Source organism: Eumetopias jubatus, unplaced genomic scaffold (assembly GCF_037043125.1).
Source record: "Eumetopias jubatus isolate StellerSeaLion01/CBP00866 unplaced genomic scaffold, mEumJub1_p1.0 scaffold_3, whole genome shotgun sequence".
Classification (NCBI taxonomy): Eukaryota; Metazoa; Chordata; class Mammalia; order Carnivora; family Otariidae; genus Eumetopias; species Eumetopias jubatus.
In genome coordinates, this window is record NW_028274809.1 from 119,879,149 (window position 1) to 119,895,771 (window position 16,623).

The window sequence follows — 16,623 nt, forward strand, 5'->3', positions numbered from 1 at the left end:
TTCCTAGGAATTTCTCAAAGGCACATTCAGAAATGTTTGTTACAGCATCATTTCTCTTTAATTAAGGAACTAGGAACAACCAAAACATTTAATAGGAGGTAATTGATGTAAATTATGATGAATCATGGGATTCGTAAGGATTATATCAGAAAAGTAATTTCCAAATTAAGAATAAATCTTCATGATATACTTACTAGTGAGGAAAGGGTACAAACGATGTATTTAGTATGATGCCATTTTTTAGTTATATAAAAAGGAAAAAAACAAAAGGTAACCCGAAATGTTTATAGTGGTCATCTATTAGTTTAGAGATTATAAATGCTTTGTTTTCAGTCATCTATTATCAAGCACATTGTCCTTTTCTTCATTTCCCAAATTATGTCCACTGAGCATGTATCCACCTTTGAAACTTAAAAAGCAAAACAAACTTCTAGTTTTAGAACAATAAAGCTATTGATATTTGATCTGATAATTCTTCTTTGGAGATTTCATCCCAAGGAAATTACCTGGCGTATGTGTCAGGGTGTTTTGGGGGGTGGTGGGGAGGCAAGTATAATTTATACAAACATTGTCAGTGGGAGCATCATCCGGGTTGGTGCCAGAAGTGGGGGCTTGGGGGAAATACAGCCAGCTGTCTATTAATAGAGGAATAAAATGTAGTTAGTAAAAGTAAGGTACAAACATCCAGGTTTGTCCAGAAAATAACTTGGGAAGACAGAACACAAAACAGTACTACCCACTGATCACTGTTATACTAATAATTATATAAATTAATATTGTCTAGAATAATATTTGGAGTTACAATGATTTTCAGTTTTGAATATAAACTGTGTATACTCTTTTTTTTTAATTTGGTTAACTTCTTAATGACGCTGGAACTGTTTTGAAAATTTAAAGATTTTTGATATCCTTTCCCTGCCCCTTAATACCTCTCCCTTAAGATGCCTTTGATCTTCTTACTGTTACTCAGTTTTCTAGTCTTCAAGATTACTTGAAGATACTTTTTTTTTCCTTATTGGATACTTTATTAGATTCTTTGCTTGAATTGTGTTATAACACACCTTACAGCTTTACAAAAATACAATTAAGTAAATTTAATTTGGAAAATACATTTCCATCTACAAGAAAATATCACATATATTAATATGTGCACACACATTCTTTATTAGGAATAAATAAGATATAGCTGTGCCTGTAAATTTAAAAGTTTATTTCTATTGCCATGTTTCTGTTCTGTGCACCCATGTTTCATTGTTAATGAAATGAATATTGCCTCTGGTAGTCTGTGACAGTAAGAAAATGATCTTTGTGTCAGTGAAAATAGAGTATATTATTCCAGGTTGATCTTGTTGGACTTAAACTGGTATTTTATACCTCGACCACCTTAAGTGGGCAGGTTAAGAATTTTGTAATTTAAAAATTCAAAATTTGTGGTTTTAAAAGATACCAATTTTAATAATGTAGATCATGTTTATTATTTGAAATACTTTTGATGATATTCACAACCTGATGAAAGACCATTTTATGTAACTTTGTATTACCTAGGAGACATGAGATGAAAACAAGAAATAGAGCTAGTAGTCTGGACTGGAGGAAAGTAGGAGGGGCTTATTGAAAGGAATTGTCATCTATTATTAGCATGATTACTGTCATGTAGTTAAATGCTTGTCTCATAAAATATCTCAATTTGCATCAACTGTGAGAACCTAATTCCTATTCTCCCTAAAAGAGGATTTCTTAGGTAAGTGAAAGATTAGTCAGCATCCCCATGTGTTTTGATACTCCAGTGAGCACTGCCTCCATCCCTTGAGAGAGGGCAGAGCCAGCTCTGCGGAGGTTTAGTGTAAGATGTTAGTGAATTCTTGAGGCACTCTCTCCTGTTGTTTATCTTTCAGACCAGCTCCTGAGCTTTCACATTTCAGGCAGGTTGGGGATCATCACCTCTGTGAAGGTTTTCCTTGCCTGAATTTACCCCACCTATTAGTCTAACCTGACCTCTTTGAAGGCAGGAACTGTTTGCTTGCTGCTTTGTTTGTTGGTCTCTGGGCTTCAGTGCCTCTTAATTCAGTAAATACAGGGGTGAATGTATAGTACTTAAACTGTTGACTGTGGGGGATGAAGTTCCGTGTTGCAAGTCACATTTATTTTCTAATCAGGAAGCAGAATTTGTTAGGAAATTATACATGTTTTTTTTTCAGATCTATACAAAAAGCAAGAAACAAATTTCCTAGAGTAAAAGTTGGTAATTTCTCCTTTAGCTTAAAGGTGTTCATTCAGCAGCAATAGTGAGTAAAATTTAGTATTAGAGGTGAAAAATACCAATTCATAGCTCGGAAGAAAAAGTGAAAACTGTATTATAAAGACATCTTCCAGATCTCATTCACTGGATTTCCAAATTTCTATCTAACTCAGCTCCTTAGAAGATTTCATTAAAACAATTTTTTTTAAAGATTTTATTTATTTATTTGACAGAGAGAGAGATAGCGAGAGCAGGAACACAAGTAGGGGGAGTAGGAGAGGGAGAAGCAGGCTTCCCGCTGAGCAGGGAGCCTGATGCGGGGCTCGATCCCAGGACCCTGGGATCATGACCTGAGGCGAAGGCAGACATTTAACTGATGGCGCCCCATCATTAAAACAATTTTTTAAATTACTGAATATATGTCTGTTAAGACTTTGCTGCCCATGTTTGAATCTCATGTGTATATATCAGTTAATTTTTTCAGCATGTATTGTAGTACATAATGATTAACAACCAAACTGAAAATTTTTGAGTATCTAAAAAATTTGCAACTGGGTTGTGTTGTTTACAATGTTTGTGAAGGTTAAATTCTGAATAAATCTTAGAGTACAGCACTAACAGTGGTTTCTTTTTTTTTTTTAAGATTTTATTTATTTGAGATAGAGAGCAGGAGGAGGGGAGCAGAGTTAGATGGAGAAGGAGGCTCCCCACTGAGCAGGGAGCCCGACGTGGGGCTCGATCCCAGGACCCCGGGATCATGACCTGAGCCGAAGGCAGATGCTTAACTGACTGAGCCACGCAGGCGCCCCCTAACAATGGTTTCTTATGGATTGCTATTTTTTTTCATAGATCCATCAAGAATGAAATTTTCCTGTTGCCTCAAAGTCTCCATTTTGCCTTAACACCTTAGTGCACATATGAAGGCCCCATTTTCACCCCTAAAATAAGAAGATCTTGGCAGTTACCTGGACAGATCAGCCATCCTTCACTTCTGCACCTTTGTCAGATGCCTCTGATTGATAATGGTGGATTCCTGGTCAGCCCAATTCCTGTCTTTCTCAAGACAGAGCTCCCTATAGTCCTTACCTTTTTTTTTTTTAAATCAGGATTGACCCCTTAAATGAAACCAATTCGCCATCTCTGCTGTATGCCAAAGGCATCCGTGTACTATTCCACAGCATGACAAATTCTAGAGGACAGAATACCTCTACATGAATGGTTTTCTCTGCAATACAAACATCTTGCTTTAGGAAATATCAGTGAGTTTTTTGGGGATCATAACAACAGAAAGCAAAAAAAGCCATGAGCCTGTAATATAGAACAAGGACATGTTCTTTTAATTACAAACACATTTTTTTTTCCCTGGGAGAAACAAAACAGCAATAAGAGAAGGATATCATAGTTTCAAACAAATCTTCACACAAGTGTCTGGTTGATTTATTTCATTGTTCAGCGGGCAGTAAAAGGTGTTCTATAATCATGTCTGCATAGCATAGCCATATTTGAAGATGTTGCTATGATGTAATAATACTTTAAGTTGCTTTGGACCTCTGATCCCCATAAGCAGAAAGATAGTTAATGGAGTGTATGCATCATTAAAATGTAAACTTTTATATGTTCTTTCAAAGTGGTTATGTTGGATAGCATATAAAAGATCACGGACTATTTACCACAGTTATGGTTATTACTAATTGATTCATGTACTGTCACTAACAAATGGAAGTTTTGGCTCTAGAGGTAAAAACTACCAAATTCTACTACTAGACAAAAGAGAAAGAAAAGAAATTAGCTTTTTTGGAGAATATTGTTTCAGCATGGTATTAAGTACTAAGAGAAAAATTATCAAGTCTTTGAAGCCTTCCTTAATATTGGTTAAGCAACAAGACAAATACAAGAGTATTCATGATCGTTAGGGCCTTTCTGCCTTCTTCTCTTGAGACTTCCTTTAGATTGCATTCACTAAAGAAATTTAGTGTTAGACATAGTGTTACTCTACTAAATCAGAATATCGTACCTGGGGCATATAGAATGCTACCATAAGAATAACATGAGAGACCCATCATTCATAAATAGTGTTATTGAAACAACACAGCACTGTTCTTTGTTTGTGACTATATAGCATGCCCAAACTGAATTATAAGTTCACTTATAGAAGTAGTGTTGGTAATGGCTTTTAGCCCCAAGACCTGCTTCAGATCATACAATAGGCAGCAAGTTCCTAGAAAAGTGATTTTTAACTATTAACTAGAGCTTTGGCCCCAAACCCTTGACAGAGAAACTGTTTATTCCCCCAACCAGTGCTAAAACCCCGGTTTGAAACTTGACACTCTGATAAGTTTTGAACAAATGAAGAACAAGAGAGGGAGTTTCTCCCCCTTTACCTGGTAGCAGGCTGACCAATACCACTCACCCTAAGGCTTCTCATGAATGGGCCCAGCTGCTGAGTGAGTAAGAAAGCAAAAAAGGAGAGAGATTTTCCACTCCATCCAAAATAAAAGGAGGAGAGAGATGTCAGTGTTGTGTTCTGCCCTTGCCAGATACAGAGATAAAATTTTAGGATTGAGCACTTAAGTGCTGGAAAAGTCCATCACAGCAAACCAGTTAATCACTTTGCACCTCTGGAGGAGGGAGTGGGATTGGGACATGGTGGAGGAGCAATGGGTGGTGAAAGGGTCTTTAACTTTTAATTGTATGTGACTTTATAGTTTGAATTGTTTATAATTGGAATGTATTCATGTGTTTTGGGTTTTTTTGTTAAAGATTTTAATTTATTTGACAGAGAGAGAGACAGCGAGAGCAGGAACACAAGCAGGGGGAGTAGGAGAGGGAGAAGCAGGCTCCCTGCAGAGCAGGGAGCCCGATGCAGGACTCGATCCTAGGACCCTGGGATCACGACCTGAGCCGAAGGCAGACGCTTAACGACTGAGCCACCCAGGCGCCCTTCGTGTGTTGTTTAATGTGATGTATTCAATGTGATGACTCAAGTAGGGGGGCAAAGAATCAGATTTTACCAAATAACACAGAGGAAGGGTCTTGGGGGGCAGAAACAACGGGATAGCAATGACCTAGATTTGAAAGCTCTAGTCACAGGACACTAAAAACCAGTATGGCAGGAGCATTGTGGGCAGTGGTAGGTGGGGCAGGACAGATTGATGGGAATGAGCTTGCGGGTGCCTTGCATCCCCTCATAAGGACTTTGGCTCTTATTCACAAGTGGTGAGAGACTAGTTAAAGTAGAAATAATATTTTAGTAATAAGCATAGCAAAAGCATTCAAAGACATTTTTGAAAAGGTTCATGCATACCACTGTCACTACTCTTTTTGTGCTTCTAGTCTTTACCCATCGTACTTTTTTTTAACCTATTTGTAATCAGAGTCTATATATCATTTTTTTTTAAGATTTTATCTATTTATCTGACAGACACAGTGAGAGCAGGAACACAAGCAGGGGGAGTGGGAGAGCGAGAAGCAGGCTTCCTGCTGAGCAGGGAGCCCGATGTGGGACTCGATCCCAGGACCCCAGGATCATGACCTGAGCCAAAGGCAGACATTTAATAACTGAGCCACCCAGGTGCCCCTATATATCATTATGTGTTCTGTTTTCACCCAATCTTGTAAGAATTTTCCATGATACTACTATGGAAGATTTTAAGCAAGGGAGTGATATGATCAGCTTTGTCTTTTAGAAAGGTTACCCTGGCAACAGTGCAGAGATGGATTGGATGGAAAAAGAATCATAATGGGGTAAAGGGTAGGGAATGTGTTCAAGAGATGTTTAGGGAGTTCTGCCCCAGTGGACTGAAAGAAGAGAGTTCTAGCACAAAGTTTCTTCCTGAATCCACATTGGTAGTTGAGAGCAAGCCTTGCTCCTCAGCCAGATAGAAATGCTGCCTGATTCCTCTTGGAAAGCCCTCCTCTGCCTTCAATATTTTATGCTAGTTTCAGAGATCTGATTTCATTTTGAAGTAGGCTGAGCTCCGAGAGTCTCTGCAGAGTCTAACCCACTGGTGACTAATTAACACAGTGCATGAAAGCAGTTTTACTTGTGCTAGGCAGCACTTGGAGATAGTGCACAGGGAATAGTGTTAATGGTGTACTTCTTTAGGTATTTTGCCGGTTATTCCAGTGGTCCAGAGTGTGTGTGTGTGTGTGTGTAGTAATGATAGAGGTTCAGAAAACTTTTCCTTTAATGAAACTGTTATTATTGTTACTATGGTAGTATACATTAATTGAAAAACTTGCTACATAAAGTTACTTTCAAAATGGTATGTTAAGAAGGGAACACTAGACTTAAGCCATGGGGTAGATTCTGCTGCTGCTGCCCAGTCTTATAGGGCAAGTCATTTAATCTCTCATGCCTAGTTTCTTCACCTTGAAAAATGTAGGAACCTCTGAAATATATATGCTACCATTTCAGCAATTATTTTCTTTTTGCTAGGGATAAAAAAAAAATTGGTCTGTAGTAGTTGATAGAATAATATACTGTAAGTTACATTTTACCAGTAATAGCAGGGGGGCTATTACTAAATATGGGAAGCCTATGAACTAGTGTCTGCTGTAAACAGCCTTCATTAAAATCTTTAATTTTAAGGTTGCTTCAATCTATACTTGAAGGGCATTCTAATCTAGTTTCACTGTTATTTAGCAGACTGGTAGAATTAAAGACCAAGTAGACAGGGTAGCAGGGTGAGAAAGGTTTGGGGGTTGCTCTCCCCCACCCTTTCCTCTCTGTCCATTCCTACCCCCGTCTTCTTCCTTCTTGCTGATGAGGGCACAGATCTCACATGTCAACGTAGTAGATACCGCTATAGCAGATTGTAGATGGTAGTTAATCCTGTATATTTTTAGAGACTTTAACACTTTTGAAATTTTACTTCTGTAAAATCTCACTTTAAGTTTTAGCTTCTCTTTTATTTAAACATAAAAATCTCAAAACTGTTCAGGTCATAGAAAATTCCTCTTCACTAATTCATTTAGAAAAGACTTTAGTAAATTGATTCTCTATAATTTATTTGTTTAGACATAGGTGCGTACCTTGCCATTTCCAAAAAAAAAAAAAAAAGATACCTGATTTCTCCTTCCTTTGCTATTTAGAATTAGGTCATCTTTGAAGATACGTTTTCCCTTAAAGTTGCAGGACATTTTATATAATTGAAAGAGTTGGAAGGAACCACAACATTATAACTTCCTGTCAGATGCTCCACAGTAGTGAACACAGAGTTGGCTAAATAAGCCAAGAAAAGCCTTATTAGCTCTACCTGGAGAAAAGCACTATCATATTTGGGCCTTCATGAGGTTTGCATATTGCTTTGCATATATATACATAAAGTTTCTTTGGTGACTTCCTGTGTTTGATTTTAATTTTTGAGTAAATGAGATTTTGTAAAGTTGGATATGTTATATTGGCATAATGTCTATTTAAAAGAAACCACTACTATCTACTGAAAAACACTATTTTGTTTCCACAGAAACCTGCTAATATTTTAGTTATGGGTGAAGGTCCTGAGCGAGGAAGAGTAAAAATTGGTATGTTTTATCTTTGATAAGTCACAGTGTAGCACTCTTTTAAAACTTTTGCAGTCAGCAATATCACTTCTAACTTTTGCTGTAATAATATGCGTATATTCATGTAGTTCCTTCTGATCAAAGCCATTTCTAAAGAGTTTACATTAAAAGTGAAAAATGTTTCATACTTTTAAAAGGTGTCAGACAATCTTTAGAGATTGAAGTGTTCTGATTATAAAATAAGCCATGGAAGTTTCTTAGAAACCTTTGCCTTCATTAAAAATAGCCTATGGAGGTGAGTGGCTTCTATCCATGTTAAAAGCCAGCCTCACCTTTAGTCACAAGGGCATACAGCATACTCGTAATTATAGCATCAGTTCTGTTCACCTGAGCCAGATGAGATCAGAACATTTGCCTCTGTTGACCTTTCAACATTAGGAATTACAAACTAGGAAAACCGCTGAGGCTGGATAGGTATAGAACAAACGAGCCTGTGTTATAGAAGGCCTCTACCTGATGGGAAAAGAAAGTAACAAGCATTCTGTACCTTGGCATGTTTTGTAATAGCTCTGTTTTTACCCAGTTCTGGTCTGGTACCTATAAGGATAAAACTGAATTTATTTATTCTAGCTGGTTTTTTTCATTGTCATTTCTAAGTTGTGTTTGTCACATTTATTTAGTTTTGTGTGTGGGTAGAAGAAATGTTGTAACTAAATTATCTTACTTTAAAGGCAGCAGGATTGTGGGAGTATATAAAAAAAGTAAAGAGTAATTTCTGATTACAACATTTAATATAAATTCAAATTGTCAGCTAATTTGTACCACTTAACCAACAAAGAAAAACCTACGTGTTCTTAACCTCTCTTCCCTCTCTTCCCCTATAAATTCCCCATCTCACTTTCCACTTTTAGTTAGACTCTCAGAATACTCTTTTATCGTACAAACCTCACAAATTTTTTAGTGTCACAAACATTTGATGTACCTCGAAGTACTCCTAGTCATTGACTCCCTTTGAGAGCCAGGCCCTGTCAGTACCTACTCTATAGAGTCACCAAATGCCTGTTAAGTCCTTACTTTGTTTTAAAAAGTCCAATTTGGTTGCATCAAGTTCAAATGTAAGTTCCAAGTGTGCAAAATAGAAAAGACCCAGCCAAACAGTAATTACAGACATGTCTTTTATTAAGATTTGGGGAAATTTTATATAACAAAATAATCTAGTTTGGAATTGTATGTAATGCACATGATGTTAGCAGGTTTGGGGGATACTAATGGCTTAAAGCATTCACATTTAAGAAGAAATATTAGTTCTTCTATAAACCATTATTTAGTAATCTGAGTCATGGTTTTAATTCTTTACCAAATTTCTGTGTTTTTTTTTTTAACCTCCTTAATTAAGTAGGTTAGACGAGGGCCTACTTCATTAAAAATGTATATTAGGAGAGCAAAACCAAACAAAAGGTGGATGAATATTGAAATTTTTGATAGATGGTAAGAATAGATGATTGTTCATTTGATGTGTATTTGATAAAAACTATGTGTAATGACACTAGATAGATACTAAAAGAGATGAAAAAAGACAGTTTTGCCTTTAAGATTACAGTTTAATAGGATAAACAGTCTGAATTAACCATACTGCATATTAAACTGTGTCAAATGCCACAGCTCCAGTTCTGAGCTAGGAGTTTATGACATTTTGTCAAATCATTTAATTTCTTCTTTTGAAAATTTTTTCTTTTTTCCTCCTGAAAATGGAGGTGATTGAACTATATGACCTTTTAAAAGGTCTTTTCCACCTTAAAAAAATTACTATGATTCTTTAAAGTTAAGTTAATAAAATTCAACCCAAATAAATGGGGGGGCAGATAGTGGTGTTAACATACTGTATAGTCCACTTCTGATTACCCCAGTGACCAGGCTTATTGATGCAAATAATGGAAAGCCTTACTGTAACTGATCTAGTTTCTCAGTGCTTGTGACCAATACAAAGAATGGACATGCAGCTTAACAGCCCTGTCCCGAGTGGTGGCGTGACAGGCAGAAAGAAATCTGCCCGGGGTGTAGGGTCACCCTTGACCTCTGGCAGCAAGCATATCCCCATCTTACTAAATATCAGTGGTAAAATTAATCAACTAGATTTGTAAAAATCTATTGACTTAACATTATTATTATCTTTTTTTTACAGCTGATATGGGCTTTGCCCGATTATTTAATTCACCTTTGAAGCCTTTAGCAGATTTGGATCCAGTAGTCGTAACATTCTGGTACCGAGCCCCAGAATTACTTCTTGGAGCGAGACATTATACCAAAGCTATTGGTGAGTTGAACTAATTAAAATTCCATGACATTTTAAAAGTGGCTTTGTTATTGTGAAATATACATATTTCTCTATGTTAAGTCAAATAATACAGAAAATTATAAAAGTAAGAACAAAAACTATCCTAAAATTCCACTACCTAGAAACACCATTATTAGCATTAGGAATGTAATATCCTAGCCATCTCTTTCTGATAGATAAATAGATATTTTAAAACTTTTTAAATATGTGGGATCATACTATGCATTCTAAGTAAAAATATATTTTCAATTTTACTTGAAAAGAGAAATAAGCCCAGTAAAATTTCTAAACCATTAAACTTCAGATAAATGTTTCTTTCACCAAAAGAAATATTTACTTCTAAAAGATCCCCTTGGAGTTAAGGAGAAAATATTATGGAAAAAAGTAAAAGTTTAGAATATCTTAATTCACTTTTCAATTTTTGATTATGTTGATTACTCCCTACTCTGAAGAATTAGGAAATTAGTACTCTTTTACTTCTTTCCCACTGACCTCTCAATTTATAAGCTATGTTAGAAATATTGTCATTATTACTACTTTGTTGATGTTTATGACATTTGTTTTCTATTTACAAACCATAATTCCCACAGTTTATACTCAGATTATATATTGTAACAGATTCAGTGCTCAATTACCACAGTCCTTTTTCCACATCTTTACCATTACTGACATCTTTATTCTGCCTCATTTTATTTCATTGAATTTTATCATCGTGTAATTTTCTTATGTGCTTTTCTTTTCTTTTTCCCTTTGTTGTATGTCTTTACGGCTTACCTAACTTGTTCTGTATTCTCCAGAATGGCGTTGAGTCTGCTTTTGTTTTTCTTGGTTAACTCCATCCTGAAGTCTTCTATGCTATGCTGTATTCTGGATTGATTTTCATCCTGGCTTTTTTTTTTTTTAATCCTCTGAGTTGGGTATATTTCCTTCTGGGCTTTATTATTTTGCTATAGCATAGTCTCAGCTTGCTTTGGAAGGGTGTCTTGGAGGTAAATTTTCTAGATCTTGTATTTCTGAAAAATGCCTGTGTCTTCCTATATCATGCAGTTTGGCCAGGTTTAAAATTCTAAGTACAAAATAACTTTCCCTCAGTATTTGATGATGCTCTTCCATTGTCTTGTAGCATCAGTGTTGCTAATGAAGGTTCATGCCAGTCTTATACTCATTCCTTGGTGGATTACCTGGGTGGTTTTTCTTTGCAAAAACAAATAGGATTTCTTATCCTTATATTTCACAGTAATGTGCTGGCCACTTGGTAGGCACATTCAGTGTGAAGTTCATATCCCACATCCCATGTCTGTAGAAAACTCTTAAACTAGTCTTGATTTCCTCCGATTTTCTGTGTCTCTCTTTCCTCAACTGAGTGTGGGCAAATATTGGACTCCTGAGGCTGATCCTTTATACCACTTTCCTTATGTTTTTCTGCCCTTGTCTTTTTTTCTCTAAGAACCCCTTCTTATTCTCTATTAGTTTTTTGTATTATTTTATGGGAAAAAAAGTATCTCAACTATCTGAGGATGGTGATAACAGTGCTTTTTAATTGTTTGTAATTTGCTGTATTGCTGGAATAATTATGTGTTTTCTTTATAGGCTCTCTTTTTATTTATATGTCGTGGTCTCTCCCTTCCACGTGGCAAGTGTTCTTCCACTATTTGTTGACCCTCAATTATCTCTTCATATTTAAGAATCAGCTTACAGAAAAGTACTTGGGAACTCTGTGTACATAGATCATAGGGCTCATTGAGTGGCAGATTTCAGGGTGATCTAGCAGAGAACTACCATTAATGGGGGGATCGCCAAGTGCTAAGCATGCACGAGCCTTTGTCCTGAGGCCATTCAGATTCTTTAGGGGAAGAGTCTTCCAACTTCGGGCCCTAGTTTTGTGTACCGGGTAGCTCCAGGGCAGCGGAGGGGAGCAGGAGAAGGAGAATGAACTGTTCAAAACACAGACTTTGGGAGAAAAAAAAAAAAATACAGACTTTGTAGCTGGTCCTCTACCCAGAGTTGTACGAGACAGTCCTGCTCCACACTCAGCAGTAATACTGTGGCCTGGGGCCTTCTCTGAGCTGTTCCATCTGCCTTCCATCTTCCTAAAGTAAAGTGTGTATCTCTGCCTAGATCAGGTCTTATGGCCAGTCTCTTTTTTCATTCAGATCTTAGTCAAAACACTACCTCTTCAAAGAGAACCTCAATGATCACAGTATAAAGTATACTTTATACTGTGTAAGTATAAAGTAGTGGGAAGTTCCCCATCCCACTTCCACCTTACTGCTTGATAGCATTGAATAGTATCTAAAATCCACTAAAATAGATAGACCTTGTCTAGCTGGTCACCCTAGTAGGCCAGTGCCTACATGGTACACAATGAGAACTCAGTACTCTTTGTTGAATGAGTGAATGAATCTTGTCCCCAGTGATCTCCTCTTGTTCTTTTTATTACTATGGATCACTATTACCTTTCTTACTTTGCTGCCATTTCAGTGTATACTCAAGAAGGGAAAAGAAGAAATACTTGTGATCATTCCCCCATTCCCCCATATTAATCTTGAACCCAACATGCCTTTCTTCAGAAAATCTTTATGTTCATTAATCTTCATAACTGCTTTGAGATCACATTTCATTTTATAAAAAAGTAAAGGTAGATAAAGTTAAGTCAGTTAGATATAGGACTTCTCTGTACTACCTTTGCGACTTTTCTACAAATCTAAAATTACTCCAAAATAAAGTGGTTATTTTTTAAAAAGTCAATTAGAAGGAAAAGTAAAGGGCGCCTGGGTGGCTCAGTTGGTTAAGCGACTGCCTTCGGCTCAGGTCATGATCCAGGAGTCCCTGGATCGAGTCCCGCATCGGGCTCCCTGCTCGGCAGAGAGTCTGCTTCTCCCTCTGACCCTCCCCCCTCTCATGTGCTCTCTCTCTCTCTCATTCTCTCTGTCTCAAATAAATAAAAAAAAATCTTTAATAAAAAAAAAAGAAGGAAAAGTAAAAATTATTTAAGCTAGTCCTGTTTTTGAATACATATTATTACCTACACATACCATTTGGTTTTCTTTTTTATAAGTATATTTTAAGTGCTTAGCATATAAACTAATATGATGCATAGCTATTTTTTCCACCTAGGAAATGAATATTTAAAAGCAGTGTTACTTTTGATAAGACATATTAACAGACTACACAGATAGGGAAGTGATTGCCTGGGATGACTGGGTGGCTCATTTGGTTAAGCATCTGCCTTTGGCTTGGGTCATGATCCCAGCATCCTGGGATCGAGTCCCACATTGGGCTCCCTGCTCAGTGGGGAGCCTGCTGCTTCCCCTGCTTGTGCTGTCTCTCCCTCTCCCCGTGGCAAATAAATAAGTAAAATATTAAAAAAAAAAAAGGAAATGATTGCCTAATCTTAGCTGTTATCAACTGATGATGATAAATCAAATGAGACTTTGATTTAATTTAAATTAAGTAAAAAATATTCCATCTCAGAAGCTTGTGACTCTGACTTACTATTTATTTTCTTTTTCTCAAGAAACTTACATTTTATTGTGAACATTGCAATTTGTTTAACCTATTATTATTCACTAGGACAATCTACAGTTTGTCAGTTTTGATGCAGGGCTGTTTGTCACAAAGCTAAACTACCAGCAGTTAGGTAGATTCCCTTGTTCAAATGGCTTTATAATTTGCAAAAGAAAAGGCCTTTCTTCATATTTTTCCTCTCTTCCTCCTTCTCATCATCAAAATTTATTGGATAACTCTTATGTAAACTTTTTAAAACTTAAGAGAAACCAAAATGTATGCATCTGACTTGTAGCCTTAGCTTTGTCACTCAGGGTGTGTGTGTGTGTGTGTGTGCGCACGCTCCCATACGCACGCACACATGCTCACCCTTATGCAAAGCATTTAGTTCTTTAGCCTCATTTTTTGAAGGTGAGAATTTAGACCAAATCATCTCTTAGGTCCCCTTTAACTCCGAAAGTTCTGTGACCTTGAATAAAACAGTTGCTTCTGAGGTAGGAAGATTACAGAGGGAACTAACTGGGGTGCAGATGATTGAAACCAAGGTCAGGCCAGAGCCTCTGTGGTGGTGATCCTCACCCCATGTACATCTGACTTGGCCAAGAGCAATCTTGGAGAACACTTTTCTTTTATGAATACATTGGCTCAAAAATGTTACAATATGGGTATCTTTTTTTTCAAGAGAGAGAAATTATACATAAACCATTTTTAATACAAATTTTTAAAAATCGAATAAAGGAATAAAAATGAAAACCTCTTCCTTGATTCCAGTCTTTCCCACACAATCCCATTCCACCTATTACTTATGTAAGTGCGCAAGGGTCCATTAAAGTACAAATTTCCCACACCTCAGTGAAAGCTACTTATCAACTTGCCTAGCATTTTTACTTCCCTGTCAGATAGTTGTAGTTTGAACAGCTAATAGAAGAACTTTTGTAGTTGAATGCACAGATTACTTATTCAGTAGTTCATTTTAATGGCATCATTTAGAAAGGTGAAATCTGCTAGTGGAGTTTGGTGGATTATGTTAAACAAGGCTACTAAGAAGCAGCAAAAGAGCACAGGGAAAAATGTTCCCATCCTCTATTACAAACAGATTTTAGTGCTGCAGTCTTTTATTCACTTGTACAAAGCTGCAAGCTGAATCATTAAACTGAAGAGAGTAGATAATAGGTTAGTAAACATTGTACTCCCAGTGACAAAGTTTAATTCAGTTTTGAGTGTTTTGGGGTTTTGTTTGGTTGACTTCATGGAGAAGGCTGAAAGCGGAGTTTCAATCTTTAATCATCACTAAAGCAGTCTTAAAAGTTTTACTAAAGTATGGACTTTTAAACTCAGATGTTTGTTCTCAAATAACTGAATGCCCACTAATTATGTAGCATTCTATTAAGTGAGAAATATACTATAAGATAGGGAGAATGAGAATTTACTCTTTTATTAAGGTAGAAACTTGCTTTTAATACATCTATTGATTAATACATTATTTAACAAGCTCCCCCCGCCCCCATTTGGGTCTACATAGCCTGCTAATCACTGTCTACTTTGCCTAGTTAGCTCAATAGCTACACAGAGCATCACAGATTTTGAGAAGTAGATGAGATTTATATGTTTTTACTTTGGGAAGTCTTTCTAGAAGGAAATAGGCAGGTAGGTGAACAGGAAAGGACTTTTCCATGAACTTGGCACATTCTGAAAAAAAAAAATTAGTCAAGAAGGAGAGACTTATGTACACAGATTTAGAAATTTGTCTGAAATAATAACCTGCTTAGCTAACTTAATTTCATGATTAATATCTGGATCAGGATTTTGAAGAAAGGAAGGATGATGAGATTGCCAAGAGGTAAGAGATACTAGAAAAGATAGAAAGAGGTTGTGAGGGTAAGGTTAAGCAAGGTTTAAGAAATGATTTCTTCCTACTTTCTGACCTTTTATTTTAGAAGCAGTGTCACTTTAAGGATAGCTACCCCACTTACTTACCTCTCATCTTCCTTTACATGTTAGTTTTCTTTAGTATTTTTCCTAGCTAACCAGAATGAGTTGTTACAGTGTCTTTTGGATGCTATGAGTAGAGTTTTAAATATGCAAATTGACCCATTGGCCCTTTCTGTGATGCTCCACAGCTTTCTTTCCTATCTTCCCTTTGATGAAGATTCTCATAAGTCAAGTTATCATATGGGGTACATATGTAAAAAGAATAATCATAAAATAATTTTTCCGTTTACTTTATGATACTAAAAACAAAATAGCTTGGCTAGTATCTCTTCATACTTTTCTGTATGGTGGTATTGGCTAACTTGGTTCTCTGATGTGGGAGAAAACAGATATGCAAACACTGTCCTTTTAAAACTCGCTTGTAGTTAGGGTGTATAATCTTAATTAATAGATGATTAACTTGTTACTCTGAAATATGTAAATATGATAATTTTACATTAAAGATCTATATTCCAATTGTAGATTTTGGGAATTCTGAGTTATTTTATAAATTAACATTTTTTCTCATTTTCTATTTATGTGACAATTATTAACATACCTGAACAATTGGCTTTAATAAAATAGTAGTTTTAATTTTTCCCTCTGTAGTTATTTATATTTACCACAGGTATTGGTTAGATCAGTCAAAAACCACTGCTGTGTGCCACACCATTGTATTTAGTGTAGAGAAGTTAACTTTGCCGGTTTAGGGCTTTGTTAAAGTAGGAACTGAATAATTTCAGTTTTAAATTCTGAAGTGGCATGTAGATCTTTCCTCTATTAATAACAGTTCTGTTGAGTAAAAGTCTAATATGAATGAAAGTTGGCTTATATCTTAAAGTGAATGAAAGTAATTTGTTGTACTACAGAAGAATCCATTTTGCCTGGCTTTTATAAGTAATTCTAGTGAATTTATACCCTTTATACCTATCTTAAAGATAGTATTTTGCTCCCTGTTTTCTTGTCCTTATTAAATTGCAAAATCTGACACTACTGTAGCATAAAGAAATACTTTGAACAAAAAACTTCAAGTAGAAATGCAGTTTCATTAGAATATTTGAGGTCA

General features: G+C 36.1%; 1 protein-coding gene across 6 annotated transcripts in view; it reads left to right on the forward strand.

Moving 5' to 3' along the window:
• CDK8 (cyclin dependent kinase 8) overlaps positions 1-16,623 on the forward strand; it is a 140,770-nt gene that overhangs the window by 112,995 nt on the left and 11,152 nt on the right. For all 6 annotated transcript variants that reach the window (XM_028107086.2, XM_028107094.2, XM_028107104.2 and 3 more), the window contains 2 exons: positions 7,708-7,765; positions 9,927-10,058. In XM_028107086.2, the coding sequence (XP_027962887.1) occupies positions 7,708-7,765; positions 9,927-10,058 (190 nt within the window). The remainder of the gene's footprint in view (positions 1-7,707; positions 7,766-9,926; positions 10,059-16,623) is intronic.